The sequence below is a fragment of the Podarcis cretensis genome (assembly GCF_951804945.1).
Source record: "Podarcis cretensis genome assembly, chromosome: 2".
In the NCBI taxonomy this organism is placed as follows: domain Eukaryota; kingdom Metazoa; phylum Chordata; class Lepidosauria; order Squamata; family Lacertidae; genus Podarcis; species Podarcis cretensis.
In genome coordinates, this window is record NC_137171.1 from 94,097,881 (window position 1) to 94,118,326 (window position 20,446).

At 44.4% G+C, this 20,446-nt stretch overlaps 1 protein-coding gene across 12 annotated transcripts in view; it reads right to left on the bottom strand.

The window, feature by feature from the left end:
* LOC307206094 (contactin-4) overlaps window positions 1–20,446 on the bottom strand; it is a 532,821-nt gene that overhangs the window by 57,819 nt on the left and 454,556 nt on the right. For all 12 annotated transcript variants that reach the window (XM_079958879.1, XM_079958886.1, XM_079958885.1 and 9 more), the window contains one exon: window positions 7,342–7,469. In XM_079958879.1, coding sequence (XP_079815005.1) covers window positions 7,342–7,469 — 128 coding nt within the window. The remainder of the gene's footprint in view (window positions 1–7,341; window positions 7,470–20,446) is intronic.

Consider the following 20,446-nt stretch of genomic DNA (forward strand, 5'->3'; position numbering starts at 1 on the left):
ATCAGCCAGACACTGAAATGTCAGTTTAGGAGGCCCTAATATGGCAAATATGGGACGCGGGTGGCGCTGTGGGTAAAAGCCTCAGCGCCTAGGGCTTGCCGATCGAAAGGTTGGCGGTTCGAATCCCCGCAGCGGGGTGCGCTCCCGCTGCTCGGTCCCAGCGCCTGCCAACCTAGCAGTTCGAAAGCACCCCCGGGTGCAAGTAGATAAATAGGGACCACTTACTGGTGGGAAGGTAAACGGCGTTTCCGTGTGCTGCGCTGGCTCGCCAGATGCAGCTTTGTCACGCTGGCCACGTGACCCGGAAGTGTCTCCGGACAGCGCTGGCCCCCGGCCTCTTGAGTGAGATGGGCGCACAACCCCAGAGTCTGTCAAGACTGGCCCGTACGGGCAGGGGTACCTTTACCTTTACCTTTAATATGGCAAAACTTGTGAACGACAGGCCAAAGTGCAAGATGCATAGTCCATGATGCTTATACGAAAGACCAAAGAAAAGGTCCCACCAACAGCAGCAATGGATTTTCCTATTGTGAATTTTATAGGGTACATCAGAGGGTCCTAGGTAATAAAGAAGGCTACAAAACAGCTAACACATTACAACGAAGGCCCGTTTGCTATAGTTTTAGTCTTGGTGTGTCCACTGGAAAATGCTATAAATAAATACATTCTCAAACTTTACAGTACTACAAGTGAAACTAATCCTTTCTAATAAATCTTCAAAAAGGAACACATACGTGCAATATATGCTTTCTTTTATCAGATTTCCTAACTCCGGCCTTGCTTCCTTCACTCTCACAGATGATAAAAACTGTCATTTAAATACATGCCACTCCAGAAGACTTTGAACAAATATTGGCTAGGAAAGGCTGAAAGGCTGTGGCCATCTATCTCTGCTGGTGTTTGGCAGAATTAAATTGACAGGGTTAGAATGCTGTGATTGATTACAAAGCAATAAATCCATCTCTTTTGATCTATTTTCCAATAGAGGATTTTCCCGCCACAAATGAGAGAGAGATGAAAAGTGTTTATCAATGTTATAATCTATGTGTCTGTTGTGTAAAGTAATTCATCAGACACAAGACTACTCATAAAAAGTGCATAATTTAATTTAAAACATTTGTCATTGTCAGCACATCTAACAAATTACAACACCAAATGTTATTGCCGACATTTTATTATTACTTTTAATTTGGTGATAGAGAGTTTCTGGGCACACATTTCAGAGCCTTGAGATACATTTTTAAAAATGATCAGTGGCTAACAGTATTCAATCATGCGCTGATTATATCTTGGGGAAAATATGACTGGTGTTGCAAGGGCAACAAGAATAAGTTACTAATTTTCTCTGAACATGACAAATTTTACTGATGCACTTTAAAATGATTTTTAGTACCATCTCATTCACTGAGACAACAAGGAAATATATCTACCGCTGGGATAGAAAAGTCAGAGAGCCAATATTGCTCTTCAGGCTCAAACCACACCAACTATTAATTGTATGGCTAGCAATTCTTGTTCCGCATTTGTATTTGTATTTTTTATTTCTGTGAGCTGTACAGAAAACATATGTTATCCATTGTCTGTCCTATAATAAACAATGATGATTTAAAACAGGCACATAGGCAAACTCGGCCCTCCATATGTTTTTGGCCTACAACTCCCATGATCCCTAGCTAGCAGGACCAGTGGCCAGGGATGATGGGAATTGTAGTCCCAAAACATCTGGAGGGCCGAGTTTGCCTATGCCTGAAAATAGCAGCCATGTCAGTTTTTTGAAAAATAATAATTCTCGGCAACGTGTGTAGTTTTTCATTGTGTGTGACTTCACACCGCTGACTATGCAATTAATGTAATGTGTAGTTCCAATTCCTAGCTTGTGCTCAAAGTTTTGCTCACAGGTTCGCTACTTGTATTTCACTAGTGTTTTTAGCCCATTTTACAAGGTTGATCTAATGATCAGCGGAGGTGGGGGGAAATATTGTGCAGCGCTTTTGCCTACCAAGGTCACAATCCTAAACCAGTTCAGCTGTGCATAGGATTGTGGCATGGAGCTTGCTAAAAACAATTATTTCTTATCCAGAAGCGATCTCTCTCTTAATACTGTAATGGCATGATCTGCAGCTTGATAAATGATAAAGGAATCAGTATAATGATAGAGGGGGAAAAGGAAGGGAAGCCACACAGTGGAGGTGGTACTGGGGGGAGAAGCCACCTAGTTCACTCTGCTTTCCTATTTGCTTCTATTTCCGCTAGTAGTTCTGTTAGACAACGACAAGAAATGAATTTGTAAAACTGATGGAACTGCATGCAGCTCTTTGTTAGGTACTCTCATAAAGCAAACTTTACACCTTTGTCCATAAAGTGCTAAATAAGCACGTATATGGATAGATGTGCCCAGAAGCTGAAGGCACACGATGGAATATGTTTGCTGAATCTAAGCACCAGCCCTTAGTCCTCTTTCGCTGTTTCTTAACACATGAAAGCAACAGTCTATACTTCTGGATGACTTCTTTATTGAGCATTCATCCTGACTGGTTTGCAGGGGGTTAGGCAACAACACCTATTCACTGAGCACGCATTCTGATTTCTTTGTGGGGAGGTTAATGACATAGTGCAAAACAACAAAACAAAACAACAAAACATGTTATCCCACACTTTACTTTACCTATTGCAAAAAATCTGATTTTGAGGAAGCAGGTTTGCTGCACATGAGTTGCAAATCAACTTTAATTGTGTGACCTGAATTTGTTGGTATAGCAACAGTTTGGATATGCCATATTTCCTTGCCAATCTACCCTGGGAGAGTAGTGCATGGTGCTTACCAAGGACAGCAGGTGGGCATGGGAAATGACCAGGGCCATGGACCAAATGTGTCCCTTGGGCCAGAGGTTTCTCATCCCTGCACTGTTGTGGTGGTTGTTGTTGTTTTTATATCCTGCCTTTTTCTAGACTGGGACTCAAGGCAGCTTATACAAATTAAAACAACACAGGTAAGATACAGAAAGCTAAAAACATATAAAGCGTAACAGTTAAAAGGTAGTTACTGTATTTTTTGTCCTATAGGACGCACTTTTTCCCCTCCAAAAATGAAGGGGGAAATGTGTGTGCGTCCTATGGGGCGAATACAGGCTTTCGCTGAAGCCTGGAGAGCAAGAGGGGTCAGTGCGCACCGACCCCTCTCGCTCTCCAGGCTTCAGGAAGCTCTGCGCAACCCTCCAGAGCCGGGCGCGAAGCCGCGCCGGGCTCCCGAGAGTTGCGCAGAGCTGCCTGCATTCCCGGGCTTCGCGCAGCTCTGCGCAACCCTAGGGAGCCCGGCGCTAAGTCGTGCCGGGCTCCCAAAGGTTGCGCAGAGCTGCCTGCATTCCGAAGCCTGGGGCGTGCTGAAGAGTGCGCCTGGGCTTGGCGCAGCTCTCCGCAAGCCTGGGCAGACCGGCACGGCTCCCTAGGCTTGTGGATAGCAGGCTGTTCTGGGGGCTGGGGTTGGGGGAAGCTCGGGCTTCCCCCGCGCCAGCCCCGTGCCTGGGGGGGGAAATAATTTTTTTTCTTTATTTCCCCCCAAAAAAAACTAGGTGCGTCCTATGGGGCGGTGCGTCCTATGGGGCGAAAAATACGGTAAACTATAATAGAATAAGAATTTAAAAATCTATGAAGTAAATATAGGCATGTAGAAAACCTTATGTGACTCTGAACTCAATAATAGCGATGAAACAATGCAATCCTTTGAAGCTTCCTACTTCAGACAATACAGGGGGATTTTGCAGGGCCAAACTGAGCTTTGCTGCTAAAATTAGAGTTATGCATTAGTGATTTTGAATGTCAAAAATCTGGCTCATTTTTCATTTCAGCAATATAGGGTCAGAAAGAAATTTCACACTTGGATATGTTAGTTTCAAGGGGAAAACTTAATTAGCTCAGCAACAAGTGTGAGCGCTAGGGTTTTGCTTTAGGGAAGCATACAGAAAACACTACAATCATCCCCCCCCCCGAAGATTCTGCTGCCTATGTTTGCATGTACATTTCAGTACAGCAGCTAATTATAAATGGTAAAAACATAAATTGTAAACTCTTACATTCTGTTCATAGTGATTTTTTTTTGAAGTACCTTTTTCCTTCCAGGAAGATCACTATGGCCATGGGGTAATCAACCTGGCTCCATCCATCGTACAGAGATTGAGTACCTGGACGGTGCTGCAGATTCCCTCTACATGAAAGAACCGTCTGCTCTGATTGCTATTTACGTAGGTCTTCAGAGTGGAAGGGAGACATATTCTTGCATCCGCCACCAGTCAGGTGAGCCATGGCAGTCAGGTGTCCTGTGCTGCACCCCCTCACCCCCACGAAGAACATCATGGCAAGGGAGAGACCTATTTAGCCTTGTCCATTGACCAATGAATGAGCAGCAGTATCAAGTCTATCAGACTGCGACTGTCATATATACAAAACTCCAACTTTTTCAACTCAGACATACTACTGAGCAAACCATAAATAAGTATGAAATACTACACTCAGATACCTCATTTGAAACTTCCCTAACCAACCCAATCCGAAAAAATCCTAATCAGTAACATATAGCCACCCATCTCTAAAATCAAACCGACCCGTATTCAACCAAACATATGAATGAAAACAGGAAAAAGGACCATCAAGCTTAAACCTCACTATCCAACCAAGAGAATTGACATTTGTCAGAGCTGCCTCCAGGTCCCAGCTCACAGAGGACCAACGCTAGGCTGTAGTTATGTACAAAAGTCTTTATTGAGATTCAGTCTCCATTTTAAAGCCGCAACGTGCAGCTCTACGTCCCGACCTTAGACCGGCGAAGTCCTGTCTGAGTCTCCTCCCCCTCCACACCAGTTTAAGACTCTCGCTTTGCTCCACCTCTTCCTAAGTTCCTTTCTCCTCTGGGCCCTCCTGCCCGCTAGGGTCTCATCCTTCCTGGACTCCTCTGACGCTGACCCTGACGATTCTTGCCCCTCCTTCCGGCGGGCTTTAGGACCTGGTTCCCTATCCGGGCTACCTTCTGTGCCGCTCGCCTGTACCTTTGAACTTGGCGTGCGCGCCCAGCCTGCAACTTTCCTCTTAACCGTTAACTCGCTCTCCGATGGAGGCGTGGTCAACCCTGACTCATCTTCTCTCGCTGGTGGTGCATATGTGGGCTCTGACACCTGGGACTCCTCCCCCCCACTACGCTCTGGTGGGGAAGCTGGTCCTAATTTCCAACTGCTGCTCTGGGAGTCCCCGCTGGCCCCTTGCTTCTGGGGTGTCCCCCTTGGGTCGCCCCTTGCCCTGCCCATCGGCGCCCCCTTCTGTGAATCTTCCGATTCGCTGGAGAGGCTCATGGAATCTATCGGGCTGCTGTCATATTCTCCTACGCTGCCCTCGGATTGCTCCCCCTCGCTTTCCATCTCCTCTCCTCCCTGCGCTCCCGCTGAGTCCCTGACAACATTATTCAGTAATATACCAAAAATATTAATGAGCACCAGCCTTAAAGAAAACATTTTAAGATTTATCAGTGGTATATGACTGCCCAGACTGTGCTGAATATACAAGAATGATATGATTTGCTGGAGGTGCGTAAAAATAAAAGCCTGATTTTCTTCACATTTTGGAAGTGTGTCAAAATAAACTATGGTATTTATGAAACACTATGCTCAACATGCATCACTGCATGATCACTGCAGATGGTGACAGCAGCCACGAAATTAAAAGACGCCTGCTTCTTGGGAGAAAAGCAATGACAAACTTAGACAGCATCTTAAAAAGTAGAGACATCACCTTGCCAACAAAGGTCCGTATAGTAAAAGCTATGGTTTTCCCAGTAGTGATGTATGGAAGTGAGAGCTGGACCATAAAGAAGGCTGATCGCCGAAGAATTGATGCTTTTGAATTATGGTGCTGGAGGAGACTCTTGAGAGTCCCATGGACTGCAAGAAGATCAAACCTATCCATTCTTAAGGAAATCAGCCCTGAGTGCTCACTGGAAGGACTGATTGTGAAGCTGAGGCTCCAATACTTTGGCCACCTCATGAGAAGAGAAGACTCCCTGGAAAAGACCCTGATGTTGGGAAAATTGGAGGGCACAAGGAGAAGGGGACGACAGAGGATGAGATGGTTGGATAGTGTTCTCGAGGCTACCAGCATGAGTTTGAGCAGACTGCGGGAGGCAGTGGAAGACAGAAGTGCCTGGCGTGCTCTGGTCCATGGGGTCACGAAGAGTCGGACACGACTAAACGACTAAACAACAACAACAAATGCTCAACATAGTATTGCTCTGGTCCATGGGCTCACCTCTTTATCTTAAAGTCAGAAGGAAGGAACAAGGACCTACACTTAGTCACAACTTTCTTGACAAGTGCAATAATCCATATAGCTTGGATTCATGCTAAATTTGGTGTTCTCTAAGTCTTATCTGCCAATGAAGAACTGTTAGTCGAAACACATCTTGCTGCGGATATTGGCTTTGGACAATGTTTGTTTCATCAGGTGCCATGTCACTTCATTTAACTGATTTGTATCTTCTTCTTCTTCTTCTTCTTCTTCTTCTTTCTATACTGCCCTATACCCAGGACGTGACTGGTGCTGTGGTTTAAACCACTTAGCCTCTTCGGCTTGCTGATTGGAAGGTCGGCGGTTCAAATCCACATGATGGGGTGAGCTCCCGTTGCTCGGTCCCTGCTCCTGCCAACCTAGCAGTTCGAAAGCACATCAAAGTGCAAGTAGATAAATAGGTACCACTCCGACAGGAAGGTAAATGGCATTTCCGTGTGCTGCTCTGGTTTGCCAGAAATGGCTTAGTTATGCTGGCCACATGACCCAGAAGCTGCCTGCAGACAAATGCTGGCTCCCTCGGCCACTAAAGCGAGATGAGCGCCGCAACCCCTGAGTCGTTCGCGACTGGACTCAACTGTCAGGGGTCCTTTACCTTTACCTTTATACTGCCCTATACCTGAAGGTCACATGTAATCAGTTTGTTGATGAATATATCAGTTTGGAAATGAATATATTGGCTATAGGGCTATGGTATTGTTTTTATTGTTTTAAAGCTGGTTTATGTATGCAAAAGATGCATATTTATTTCAGATGTTACCTTGACTTTTTATTTTATCTGTATAGTGTTGGTCAATGAACATATTCTATTTGTTCTTGATTACTCAGTCGGTAGCAAGTTCTAATGAGTTCAATGGGGTTTTCTCCCAGAGAAGTGGCCTTAGATTCTGGCCTAAATTGCCCTTTTTTTCAACAACAGATGCTTCATATTTAAAAATTCACAAGATCTAAAATAGAAGGGATCTGCCCCATTAGAACTGAGGAATGGGAAATGTGTGGGAAGAAATGTGTTACCTTTCACCACCAGGTTTCCAGTGCTGCTGGCTGCCCCAAAATGATTTGTTGCTATACATGTGTAGCTTCCTGCATCAGCTTTAGTAACATTGGTAATCTTCAGAGTTCCATCTTCCAAAATAGTGTGTCTGAAAAATAATGGAGAGATGCAGGTTAGAAGAAGAAGAAGAAGAAGAAGAAGAAGAAGAAGAAGAGGTATTGCAGAACTCAACATTTATTATTTACATTTCAGGGGGTTGGACTGGATGACTATTGGGTTCCTTCCAACTCTGTGATTCTATGGATACAAACACCTGAGAAACCACTGCAAGTTACAATAGAAGTTGACTTGAGAGACTATTAAGGAGGCAGAAATACATTAATCCAACAGAGACAAATTCCATGAGTTCTCAGTGTCCCTGGACTTAATACTGAGCAGTGCCCAGGGCCTGGTGCAAGAAGTAAGTGTTGTCAAGTCAATTGTGAGCAGTGACCATATCACTATTAAACCAGATGTAGATGTAAATGGCCAACGGCCAAAAAAACTCCAACACAGTCACATTTGTGACGAAATCTGATAAGATCTTTATGGCACTGACCAGCTAATTGCTTTATGGCCCCAATTAGCCCCAGTGGTCCGGCACGCTTCCCAGCCAAGCTGCGCAGACCTTCTTCTTCTCCGGTTTCGCCTTGCAGAGTAAAAACACAGCGGATCAAAACCGTTGCAGTCTGCCTCAGATCCAGACAAACACACGAAGCACTGGTGTGTCCAAATTCATCAGTTCTTTATTGCAGCAAATATTTACAGCTCAGCATTTCTCAGATTCTCCTGGACTGCTAGCATTCATGGCGTCCGTCTCCCTCAGAGACACAGAGAGAAACAACAAGTAGAGCTCCTCCCTCCTTTCAAACGTCAGAATGGGAGGCACAACTCAGAACACAATTAACCCAGTAAGTTCTGAACCCCAACAACATTTCACTTCAAAAGACCCCAAATGAGAGGATTGGTAAAAAGGAAGCTGAAAGGCAAAGCCAAGAACATCAGATCGCTCTGAAATGCTTGGGATTTGTTTGAAAACACAATTATTATAAGCTCATCTGGAGTGTAAGGGACGCAGGTGGCGCTGTGGGTTAAACCACAGAGCCTAGGACTTGCCGATCAGAAGGTCGGCAGTTCGAATCCCCATGATGTGGTGAGCTCCCGTTGCTCAGTCCCTGCTCCTGCCAACCTAGCAGTTCGAAAGCACGTCAAAGTGCAAGTAGATAAATAGGTACCGCTCCGGTGGGAAGGTAAACGGTGTTTCCGTGTGCTGCTGTGGTTCTCCAGAAGTGGCTTAGTCATGCTGGCCACATGACCCAGAAGATGTACGCCGGCTCCCTTGGCCAATAAAGCGAGATGAGCGCCGCAACCCCAGAGTTGGTCACGACTGGACCTAATGGTCAGGGGTCCCTTTACCTTTACCTTACATCTGGAGTGTATAGCGCAGATCAGGAAGGCTAAGAACATGGGCATCCAGCAGAGTCAAAGAAGCTTTGGAAAGAGATAGTGGTGGTGGTTGTGAGAATGAAGGAGAGGGAAACATCCCTCACCTCCTTCAAACCTCCAACTTCTTAGAGAGAAATTGAAGGCATGCTTTTCTACCCTATCAGCAGAGGTGTAAGGGGGATGGGGAGGTGAGCAATACAAGCAGGACAAAAGCCCCTAGTTCATACACACACACACACACACACAGAGAGAGAGAGAGAGAGAGAGAGATTGCTTAAATTAGAATAAGTTTCTTTTGTTTTACAGAGTTCACTTGTCTGAAGAGAACAATAACCAAAGACCGCTGTTGCACAATCTCCATTACTCTCAACTACAGAGTTCTACAAGTTCCACTGACATGCACAATCACAGCCATGGGTGTTTTGGATATAACACATCAGTATAGCAACTGAAGAATGAGTTGCATTAACATAACTGGCACTCTCTTACATGTAGTGAGATGAATCAATATGTAAATGATTTGTTGATAAAAAGTGGCATACAATTCTTGAAATAAATAAGGAAATAAACACTATCCAAACTTCAGCATCTTGATGACATCTGTCAAAAAATAATAATCTTGTTTTACCCAGGTTTTATTTTAAATACTTCCTGGCTTGTCTTTTTCTCCAGCACCCAAACGTCCTTGCATTTTCTGCATTTTTTACTTTGTAGTGTAATGTTAGGCTGCTGATCACTTGAAAGGATTTGAGGATTTCCAATTCCAAGGAAGTGATGCTGGTAATTCTGGTATCAGCTCTCTGAGCCTCAAGGGGTTAGCATTACTTTACAGAATACAAATCTGTGCTGCTTGCATCTGTGAACTTGAGGTGTGAAGCTAGCTCTCTATAGCGAGTGGATGTCAGGAGGTATCTTGTGGCAGATATTAAAACTGTGAACAGGCAACCAAATCGTTTCATGAATCTGTGCAACCAAATTCTAGAACCACCATTCCTTTCAGTAATCTTCTTCATTTCATCCAAAGGATTTGCAATAAAACTGACAAATACCTGCTTAAGACAGCTGCAGGTTTTTGTTAAAATAAATATACCAGAGCCTTAATTTTCCTCTTTGAACTGTGACTCACTGATGAAAGGGATTCAGGGCGACTAATCTAACCATTCGTTTCTGCTTAAGGTGCCTTTTTTCTTTTTCTTTTTTAAGCCATACTTATATTTTGAAGCTGTTGGGGCAGATGTTAACATAAGTAATTATTCTAGCACTTTGAAATTTGTTAAAAGGGTGCTCAGGAAATAGGAATGACTTGAACTTGTTTGTGTTGCCTCAAAAACTTCCTTTGTAAATGTTAAAACAGGGGGAAAGGCCCTTTGAGGCTACTGAATTGCTAATTGGGTTGAAAGACAATGTCCCTTGATCAGCCATGCCAAGTGGCTTTATGGGAAACTTTTGTTTGAAGGTGAGAAGTTCAAACAAATTAAGCATTTTCCATATTACTGAGAATCAAATATGTTTCAGCTGACAGATTACATAAGGAATTTCAGTGGGTCAGAGTTTGTTGGATAATCTCAAACTGGTCCTAATGGATGAACGGGGTTCGCTGAGCAAAAGCGTGCTGCAAGTTTTATCCAAAGATGGTACAATACTATGCTGGTTTAAATAAAAATAGGGCTGTCACCAGATAAAGGAAGTGTTCAACTATAACCCTATGCACATTTACCTCTGAGTAGATGTGCACAGACTACATTGTTAGTCAACAGGTAATATGAACCAGCTAATTGAGCAAATCAATAAAATAAAGCTTATCTAGGCTCCATAGTCAAAATGTGTTAATGTTTACTTACGTTAGTCATTAATCTCTGTTGAATATTGTCTGCTAATATCTATGAATTTTGACAACACTTGACATAAACTAAAGATGTAAATCTGCTAATACTACTTGGGCTATCACAAATGAGCTATAACTGGGATGCTTTTTAGTCATACTGTAAGTTTTTATCAGCAAAAGGAGAGCAAGAGATAATTTTACACTGGGAAAAAATAAAGGTGATAAAAGGCATTGCTACGTCCCTATAGAGATAGGTCATCTTATCTTCCATGTATTACATTATCTGCAACATACAGCAGCTGTTGATCTTTGCTGTGAACAGACCCACAGAGATGAAGAACGCATCTGAGTTTAGAGATAAATGGAAACACTCTTTTATTAAAAGTAAAGCTTTTTATGTCTAAGCCTTCAAAAACTGGTGGGCACCTCAGTTCTAGAGATCTGTGTTGCTGAATCTGACTTCGTATAATTATGATTGGTTTCAATTTTAAAAACATAAACACTTCAAAAACACTTCCTTTAGACTGCTGAGCAAAGGAACTGTTTTCGTCTTTGAAAAATGTAATGCATCAAAGCATTTGTTGATGGTTCATCACTTTCTGTTTTGCCATTTGCAAAATGGAATACACAAAGCATCTGTAGAGGTTGGTCAGTCGGTAATGTAAATGGTAAGATGACTTGGCGTTAGGATTTATCATCCATAAGTATCTACACAAATGATTTAATGAAGCAATCCTAAAGTTGGGTCAGTGATTCACCTCACCCATAAACTTCCATAGATCTATAAAGACGACTTTCACGCCATGCTTTTAAACTTAAATTGACTTTGATCTATTCTTGCTTGTCTTTGACCTATCATTCACTTTCAGAATTTTACTTCGACCTGTTTACTGCGAGTGCGCAGCTACCAGCAGAATGTTAAAAATAAAAAACCTTAAGTATATAATAAGAAGGTTTTTTTGAAGAACACAAATCCACCTGAGGGGCAGCTAGTCTTTTCTTGTAGACAAGAAAGGGTCTAGCCACAGTTAGGCATTCTTTGGTGACATTCAGACTGAACTACTTGGTTATGGGTTTGGGTGGAGGTGGTCCAATGCAATTCTGGGCTGCATCAATAGGAGTATTGCATCTAGATCAAGGGAAGTAATAGTGCCACTGTATTCTGCTCTGGTCAGACCTCACCTGGAGTACTGTGTCCAGTTCTGGGCACCACAGTTCAAGAAGGACACTGACAAACTGGAACGTGTCCAAAATGGTCAAAGGCCTGGAAACGATGCCTTATGAGGAACGGCTAAGGGAGCTGGGCATGTTTAGCCTGGAGAAGAGGAGGTTAAGGGGTGATATGATAGCCATGTTCAAATATATAAAAGGATGTCACATAGAGGAGGGAGAAAGATTGTTTTCTGCTGCTCCAGAGAAGCGGACACGGAGCAATGGTTCCAAACTACAAGAAAGAAGATTCCACCTAAACATTAGGAAGAACTTCCTGACAGTAAGAGCTGTTCGACAGTGGAATTTGCTGCCAAGGAGTGTGGTGGAGTCTCCTTCTTTGGAGGTCTTTAAGCAGAGGCTTGACAACCATATGTCAGGAGTGCTCTGATGGTGTTTCCTGCTTGGCAGGGGGTTGGACTCGATGGCCCTTGTGGTCTCTTCCAACTCTATGATTCTATGATTCTATGATTTTATGATTCTATGGTCAGTTTGAGTGATACCTGTTATTCCCTGCCAAACCTGTGTATGGGAGGCTAGAATCTATAGGAGGAAGTTTGCTGAACCAGTCAAGCCTGTTAATGGCCATTAGCAACTCAGCTAAACACCCGTCATACACATCTTAAAAGAGTAAGCTCCATTTCCATAGAGACAAATGGGTTGGCCATTTCTCATCTCACCTGGCTAGATGCCATATCATCCTAGGATGGAACAGCCAAGGTGTAATAATAATAATAATAATAATAAATTTTATTTATATCCCGCCCTCCCCAGCCGAAGCCGGGCTCAGGGCGGCTAACAACATTAAAACAGTATGACATTATAAAACATTATAAAAATGAATTAAAATCAAAATTGATGGCAACCATAAACTAAAGCTTTGTAAAGATTGCCAGAGGAGGGGGTCAGGCTGCGCCCTGACCAAATGCCAGGTGGAACAGCTCTGTCTTGCAGGCCCTGCGGAAAGATGTCAAGTCCTGCAGGGCCCTTGTCTCTTGTGACAGAGCGTTCCACCAGGTTGGAGCCGCAGCCGAAAAAGCCCTGGCTCTAGTTGAGGCCAGCCTAACCTCTCTGAGGCCTGGGACCCTCAAGGTGTTTTTATTTGAAGATCGTAAGTTCCTCTGTGGGGCATACCAGGAGAGGCGGTCCCGTAGGTACGAGGGCCCTAGGCCGTATAGGGCTTTGAAGGTTAAAACCAGCACCTTAAACCTGATCCTGTACTCCACCGGGAGCCAGTGCAGCTGGTATAGCACCGGATGAATGTGATCTCTAAGCGAAGACCCCGTAAGGAGTCTCGCTGCGGCATTCTGCACCCGCTGGAGTTTCTGGGTCAGTCTCAAGGGCAGCCCCACGTAGAGCGAGTTACAATAATCCAGTCTGGAGGTGACCGTCACGTGGATCACAGTGGCTAGGTCAGGGCGAGAGAGGTAAGGAGCCAACTGCTTAGCTTGGCGGAGATGAAAAAATGCCGCCTTTGTTATAGCTGCAATCTGCGCCTCCATGGAGAGGGAGGTATCGAAGATTACACCCAAACTCTTAACGGACGGTGCTGGCACTAATTGCACCCCCGCAAGAGATGGGAGTTGCCCCCTCAGTCCCATGTCGTCCCGTCCCAGCCAGAGGACCTCTGTCTTCGAAGGATTTAACTTCAACCGGCTCCCACGTAACCATCCAGCCACAGCCTCCAAGCATCTGATCAGTGTGTCTGGGGCCGAGTCCGGGTGGCCGTCCATCAACAAATAGAGTTGGGTGTCATCAGCATACTGATGGCAGCCCAGCCCAAAACTCCGGACAAGCTGGGCGAGGGGGCGCATAAAGATGTTAAAAAGCATCGGGGAGAGTATTGCACCCTGAGGCACACCACACACCAAGGAGTGGCGGGATGACAATTCCCCCCCAAGCGCCACCCTCTGTCCCCGACCAGAGAGAAACGAGCGCAGCCATTGAAGGACTGTGCCCTGGATCCCCACGTCGGCAAGGCGGTGGTCCAGGAGTTCGTGATCGACCATGTCGAAGGCTGCTGACAGGTCTAGAAGAATCAGCAGCCCCGACCCGCCTCGATCCAGCTGCCTGCGGAGATCATCTGTTAGGGCGACCAGAGCCGTCTCGGTCCCATGACCAGCGCGGAAGCCAGACTGGAATGGATCCAGAGCTGATGTTTCATCCAGAAACCTACCAAGCTGTTCAGCAACCGCTCTCTCAATCACCTTACCCAGGAATGGAAGATTCGAGACCGGGCGGTAATTGGATAGATCTAAGGGATCTAATGATGTTTTCTTTAAGAGCGGGCGCACCACTGCCTCCTTCAGTTCCCCTGGGAATGTCCCGGTGCCAAGGGACAGATTGATGATATCCCCCAGGGGGGCCCGCACCTCTTCTGGACACGCTCTAATCAGCCAGGACGGGCACGGGTCGAGAGGACAGGTGGTGGGCTTTCCAGCTCGGAGGAGTCTGTCTACATCAGCTGGGGATATCCAGTCAAAGTGGTCCAATACTGAACCCGAGGACAGTCGAGGGGCCTCCAGTTCCTTTATTGTATCCAAATTGGCAGGGAGGTCATGGCGGAGCAACAAGACCTTCTCCGCAAAAAAGCTCGCAAATGCCTCACAGCTGTGTGTCAAATTGTTATTTAAATTTGGCTGTCCTTCGAGGGACGTTAAAGACCGAATTATACTAAATAATTGCGCCGGGCGAGAGCTAGCGGATGCAATGGAGGCCGAGAAGTAGGACTTTTTAGCGGCCTTCACTGCCATCTCATAGGTTTTCATAAAAACCCTATAAGATGTTCTTGAGGCTCCGTCACGGGCACCCCGCCATACTCGCTCTAGCCGTCTGAGGTCCCGCTTCATTTTCCGGAGCTCCTCGGTAAACCAGGGAGCCCGGTTTCTGCGGGGTCGCAGAGGGCGCTTAGGTGCGATCTCATTGATGGCTGCCAGGAGCTGGGTATTCCAGGCCTCAACAAGCTCAGTCAATGAGTCGCCAAGGGGAGAAAGGTCCCGCAAGGCTTGACGGAATCTATCAGGGTCCATCAGCCTCTGCGGGCAAGCCCAAATTGGCTCGCCACCCAAGCAGGGTGGGGGTGGAACGTCAATCCTGGCTTTCAGAGCATAGTGATCAGACCATGGCACCTTCATCGAAGGAAACATGATCACATCTATACCGACGCCAAAGATCAAATCCAGCGTGTGGCCTGCTTGATGTGTGGGGCCCGAAACAAACTGGGAGAGCCCTAGTGTCGCCATGGAAGACACCAGGTCCAGAGCCTGTGAGGAGGGAGTGGCATCAGCATGGATGTTGAAGTCCCCCAATACCAATAGGTTAGGGAACTCCAAGGCCCAGCCGGCCACCGCCTCCAGCAGGCGTGACAGGGTGGCTGCTGGTGCGCTAGGTGGCCGGTATATAGCAGAGTTGTGTGTATGAGCTGGACTGATGCTAGAAGTTGGATACACGGAGACATGTCTGCTCTGTGCTAGACCCGAGGGTGTGAGGTTGGGGTTTCCCTAGAAACTCAATGAAAAAGCAAGATCTGTTGAGGTGTTAATACTGTGAGCTGAAGTTGTATGTATATGTATATATACATACACAGCACAGTCTCCATCACAGGCATAGCATGGAGGGAGTCCATGGGGACTGTGGCCCCAGAGGCAATTTTGTGAGGGGGCACAAACAGGCTCCTTCATCGGAGCCTGGTTCCAAGCGAGAAGGAGCTGTGTCTTGACTGGGTGATCGTGCCTGGTCACAGCTCCACCCCCGAGTCAGGACTGACCTAGGGGAGAAGAGCAGGAGAATGGGTGGCAATGCCACCACCCAACCTCCTTGGCCACAGTGTACCTCACACCTGGCCACAGCAGCTCCACCACTGGATCACATCTGACCTGGCGGCAGAGAGCAGCTCTCTTTGGCTGTGGCGAGGCATGCCTGGCTGCAGAAGCTCCGCCGCTAGATCAGGTTTCACCCAGTCAAGGAGAGTGGGCAGCAGCTTCCCCACCCCTCTCCTCCTCTGGACTGTGGTACCCGAGAGGGCACCCCCCCCTTGGGTGTGCACTCCACGCATCTGCCCTGGGCAGCGCAGGCATATGCTTTGCTGCTGGTCTACTTTGATCTTTGTTCCTAGGAAACTGAACCCTCAGTAAGTGCAGGCATCCTTGGAATCTCCTGTTGCTCAAATGCTGTGGTTGCACAAGACACAACTCTATGTAGCACTCCTTTAGAAATTTATCAGAAGCTACATAATGTGGCCACCTGAACTTTGATCGGGGTCAACCACAGGGAACATATGTCAGTTTTGGAAAAAACTTCATTGGCTTCGAGGTGGTTTCTGGGCCTAAATCAGGTTTGATCTTTAAAGTCCTAAACCTGTTGGGAATTCTATTCCTCCCGCGCTGCAGATGTGTGGGATTGTTACATGTCACATGTCTGTTTACATTCCAGCACAGATTATTGGAGTCTTGTGAGCAGTACATCCGTTCTGTATTGCTTTTGTGTTCTCTCTCTCTGAGAAGAACGACAAGGAGAGAAACCATGTTTTCTTTGTCCTGATTTATGTACAATAAACGTAGACTAGTATCCAAGCCTGGAACCAGATCTGTTGTGTGTTTATTCTGCTGAGTAACGTGTGCTCATGCACAATAGCATGAGTCGCAGACGCATGTCAGAGGAGGATGACTGATGGATCTCCGCAGCGGCAAGGCTAGAAGGGAGACGCTCCAGCTGGCTTTCCATCCCATGGTTCCAACAAAACCATCTGGGCCTAGGGTATCTTAAGAATTGCCTTTATTCATATATGAGTATCTATAATTTAAGACAGGGGTGGGCTATCTGTGGCCCTCCAGGTGATCAAAGGTCAGGAATGATGGGAGGTATAGGGTAGAATTTGATGTAGTGATAAGTGGGGTATGCTTGCAAGGAATGAGGTCTGCTCACACAGTGAGACTTTCCCCCCTCTCCTCCCCACTTGGGTGCCCCCTGTGCACCCCTAAACCCAATATGGAGGTTCCTCCAACACTCTGGAGCAGGTTTAGGGGGTGCAGGGACATGCAGGTGGAACAGAGATCTGTGTAAGCAGATCTCATTTTGTGCATGCAACAATGCATTGATTTAAAGATCTTCTTAGAGCTTCTGCTCTGGGTTCCACAGCCATCAGATAACCTAGAACAGAACCATTTTGACAGCAACACCAAAACTGTGGAGCTCTCTCCTAGTAGAAGTTTGCTCCACTTATAGTTTTCAAATAGTTGATTAAGGCAACCCTTAATTTATTACTGTTTTTGGATACAAGGTTTGCAATCCAGCTTGAAGACCTATTATATCAAAAAGCAAGCAGCACCTGCTCCACAGTCTAGCATCTCCATCCTATAGCTTTCTCCATAAGCTAAAGACTCACCTCTTTACTCTTTGAGAATTTTGTGGGAGTTTTGCTGGCTTTATATAGTTCTGTTCTGTCTGCAACAGTTTTACCGTATTTTATAACTGACTGTTTCATCTGCTTTTTATAACTGTACAGTATATTATGTCGTTGCAACCCACCTTGGTTTCGTATGGTGAAGGGGAGGTTAAGAATTTGTCTAAATAAATAAAAAATAAAAAATGAGGTAAGATGGTTTTAACAAATACCAGTAACTTGAAGCACCATGCAAACACCATATTTATAATAGTGCAAAAAATAATTGTGCTATAAATGTGCAAATTAGTGCTGAAATAATTTGTAAATGCTACTTCCTTCGTAAGTTATAAAAGTAAGCATCCCTTATAAAAATTAGCTCTGTGTGATAGCACTGCATATGCTAGTAAGTGCAACATCTGTTGTCACCTGGACTGATAAAAGCTAATGGGTATTCTTCTGCCAACATCAGAGCTACATCGTGTAAGTCTGCAATCTTGTAAATTAGCCTTCAACCAGATTAGAAATAGTCTTATTTCTGTCATCTGAATTCGGAACACATGTACTTGGATAGATGTTCCTAACATCTAATGACAGCATCCTGGTGACTCAGACCCAAGGGCGATGGAGAGAGATATAGAATTTATAGAACTTTGGGGTGGCTTAGAAGCAGATACATCACATTTAACTCACACAAACGGTTTTCTTCAGTGAAATTGCCCATTCTACTTTACAGAGGGAAAGCGGGGAGGGAGAGCTCATCCAATTCATTCTCCTCCCTCCCCTGAGAATGGTATTTTCTCACAGGTAATGGTGGAGGAAATTCAATGCAACTAGCAAACTCCAGACGAGAGTGAGAGGCTAGAAGAAAGCTGGATCTGAACAGGGCACTCTCATTTTTATTCCTCTCTATCTCTCCCTTATGAACCCGCAAACAATTCAGGTTCCTGCTGGAAGGAGAATGGCAGGTGCCTGTTTTTTTTGCGGGCGGAGAAACCTAGAAATTGGTATATGGCTTAAAGTGTAAGTCTCTTATACTTCAAGCCTGGATAAATACCCACTGTCTATTACACAATGGTCTGGGGACTGTAGCTACATTCAAACATGTTTCATACAGGCATCAATTGTGTGTGGATACCTATATTTGGACGTCTGGAGGACTTATATTAACTTATATGTTTAATTTAAGATTTGTGTACTGATGGTCACTGTATCTGCAATGTGAACTGATGGTGGCTTATTTTTATTACTATTATTTGTATATCTAACAACATCTGGAAGGACAACTGTGGCCTACATCTTCACAAGGAAACATTATTGTGCTGAAGCTAAATATCAGCAACATAATAAATTATGCTGCTACCTACTTGATATTATGTTTTTTTTTTAATTGATTTTTATTCGTTTTTCAGACAAATAGAAAAAACACAACAAAACAAACAAAAGAAGAACAAAAAACAAACATGGCACACAAGACAATTAAACCCATATAACTTCAAATTCATCATTTCGTACTCTTCTTTCTTTTGACTTCCCCATACCTCCCCATCCCTGCATCCTTGTTTAATGATTCTTTAGCAACCCTTAAGTCCATTTTCTTAATTCCCTTTCATAAAGTTTCCTTTAGTTTTTTAGTTACTGCTGCAATTCTTTACCTCTTACCCCCTGACATCTTAACATTCCTCAATTTTACAATTGTTTTTAAGATATATTTTAAATTTCTTCCAGTCCTCTTCCACTGTCTCTTTCCCCTGGTCACGGATTCTGCCCGTCATCTCAGCCAGTCCCATAAAGTCCATCACCTTTGTTTGCCATTCTTCCAGAGTAGGTAGTTCTTGCATCTTCCAATACTTTGCCAGTAGAATTCTTGCTGCTGTGGTGGCATACATGAAGAAGATCCTATCCTTCTTTAACACCAGTTGGCCAACCATGCCCAAGAGAAAAGCCTCTGGTTTCTTAGGAAAAGTCCACCTAAGGACCTTCTTAATTTCATTATAGATCATTTCCCAGAAAGCTTTAACCCTTGGGCAGGTCCACCAAAGGTGGTAGAAGGTGCCTTCAGTCTCCTTACATTTCCAGCACTTATTATTAGGCAAGTGGTAAATTTTCGCAAGCTTGACTGGGGTCATGTACCACCGATAAATCATTTTCATAATATTTTCTTTTAAAGCATTACATGCAGTAAATTTAATACCGGTGGTCCATAACTGTTCCCAGTCAGCAAACATAATATCATGACCAATATCTTGTGCCCATTTAATCATTGCTGATTTCACCGTTTCATCCTGTGTATTCCATTTCAACAGCAAGTTATACATTTTTGATAAGTTCTTAGTATTGGGTTCCAACAATTCTGTTTCTAGTTTTGACCTCTCTTTCTGAAATCCTATTTTCCTGTCCTGTTTAAATGTCTCATTTATCTGATGATAATGCAACCAATCTCGAACCTTGGGCTTTAGTTTCTCATAGCTCTGAAGTTTAACCCTTTCACCATCATATTCTAAAATTTCATGATATTTTGGCCATTTAGAGTCCATATTAAGCTTTTTTACTTCCCTCGCTTCCATTGGTGACACCCACCTGGGGGTTTTACTTTCCAACAGATCTTTATATCGAATCCAAACGTTATACAATGCTTTCCTTACAATATGGTTTTTCAATCCTTTATACACCTTTACCTTGTCGTACCATAGATATGCATGCCAACCAAAACTATTGTCATACCCTTCCAGATCCAAAATGTCCGTGTTCTCAAGAAGTAGCCAGTATTTCAACCAGCAAAAAGCTGCCGATTCATAATAAAGTCTTAAGTCCGGCAGGACACATCAATTTGCTAGCTGCAAGCAGATCTTACAGATTCTGATTGTTGATTAAGCATACAAGTCAGAAATATTTCATGCTTACCTAAGCATTTAAAAAAAAATCCCAGGAAAGCTTCTTAATGTTTTCTTTCATGGGTAGCAAGGTATCTTAAAGCAAAAAGTTAAAGAAATGCCATCTATAAGCTTTTCGGCAGCAACTTATATAACAAGATGTTGAAAAGGAGGTGCACTGAGTATCTATCAATAAAAAAATCTGTATTCTGCGAGAAAACACAGTTTAGCGGTACTTGCCGATATAATAGTCTTTACAGCTGTTTACCATTGATACCATTTGCTGTTTCTTTAAAAAGGCACATAAGCATAATATGGGGAAATGTCAGTGTTTAACAGATCATTTTGTGCAA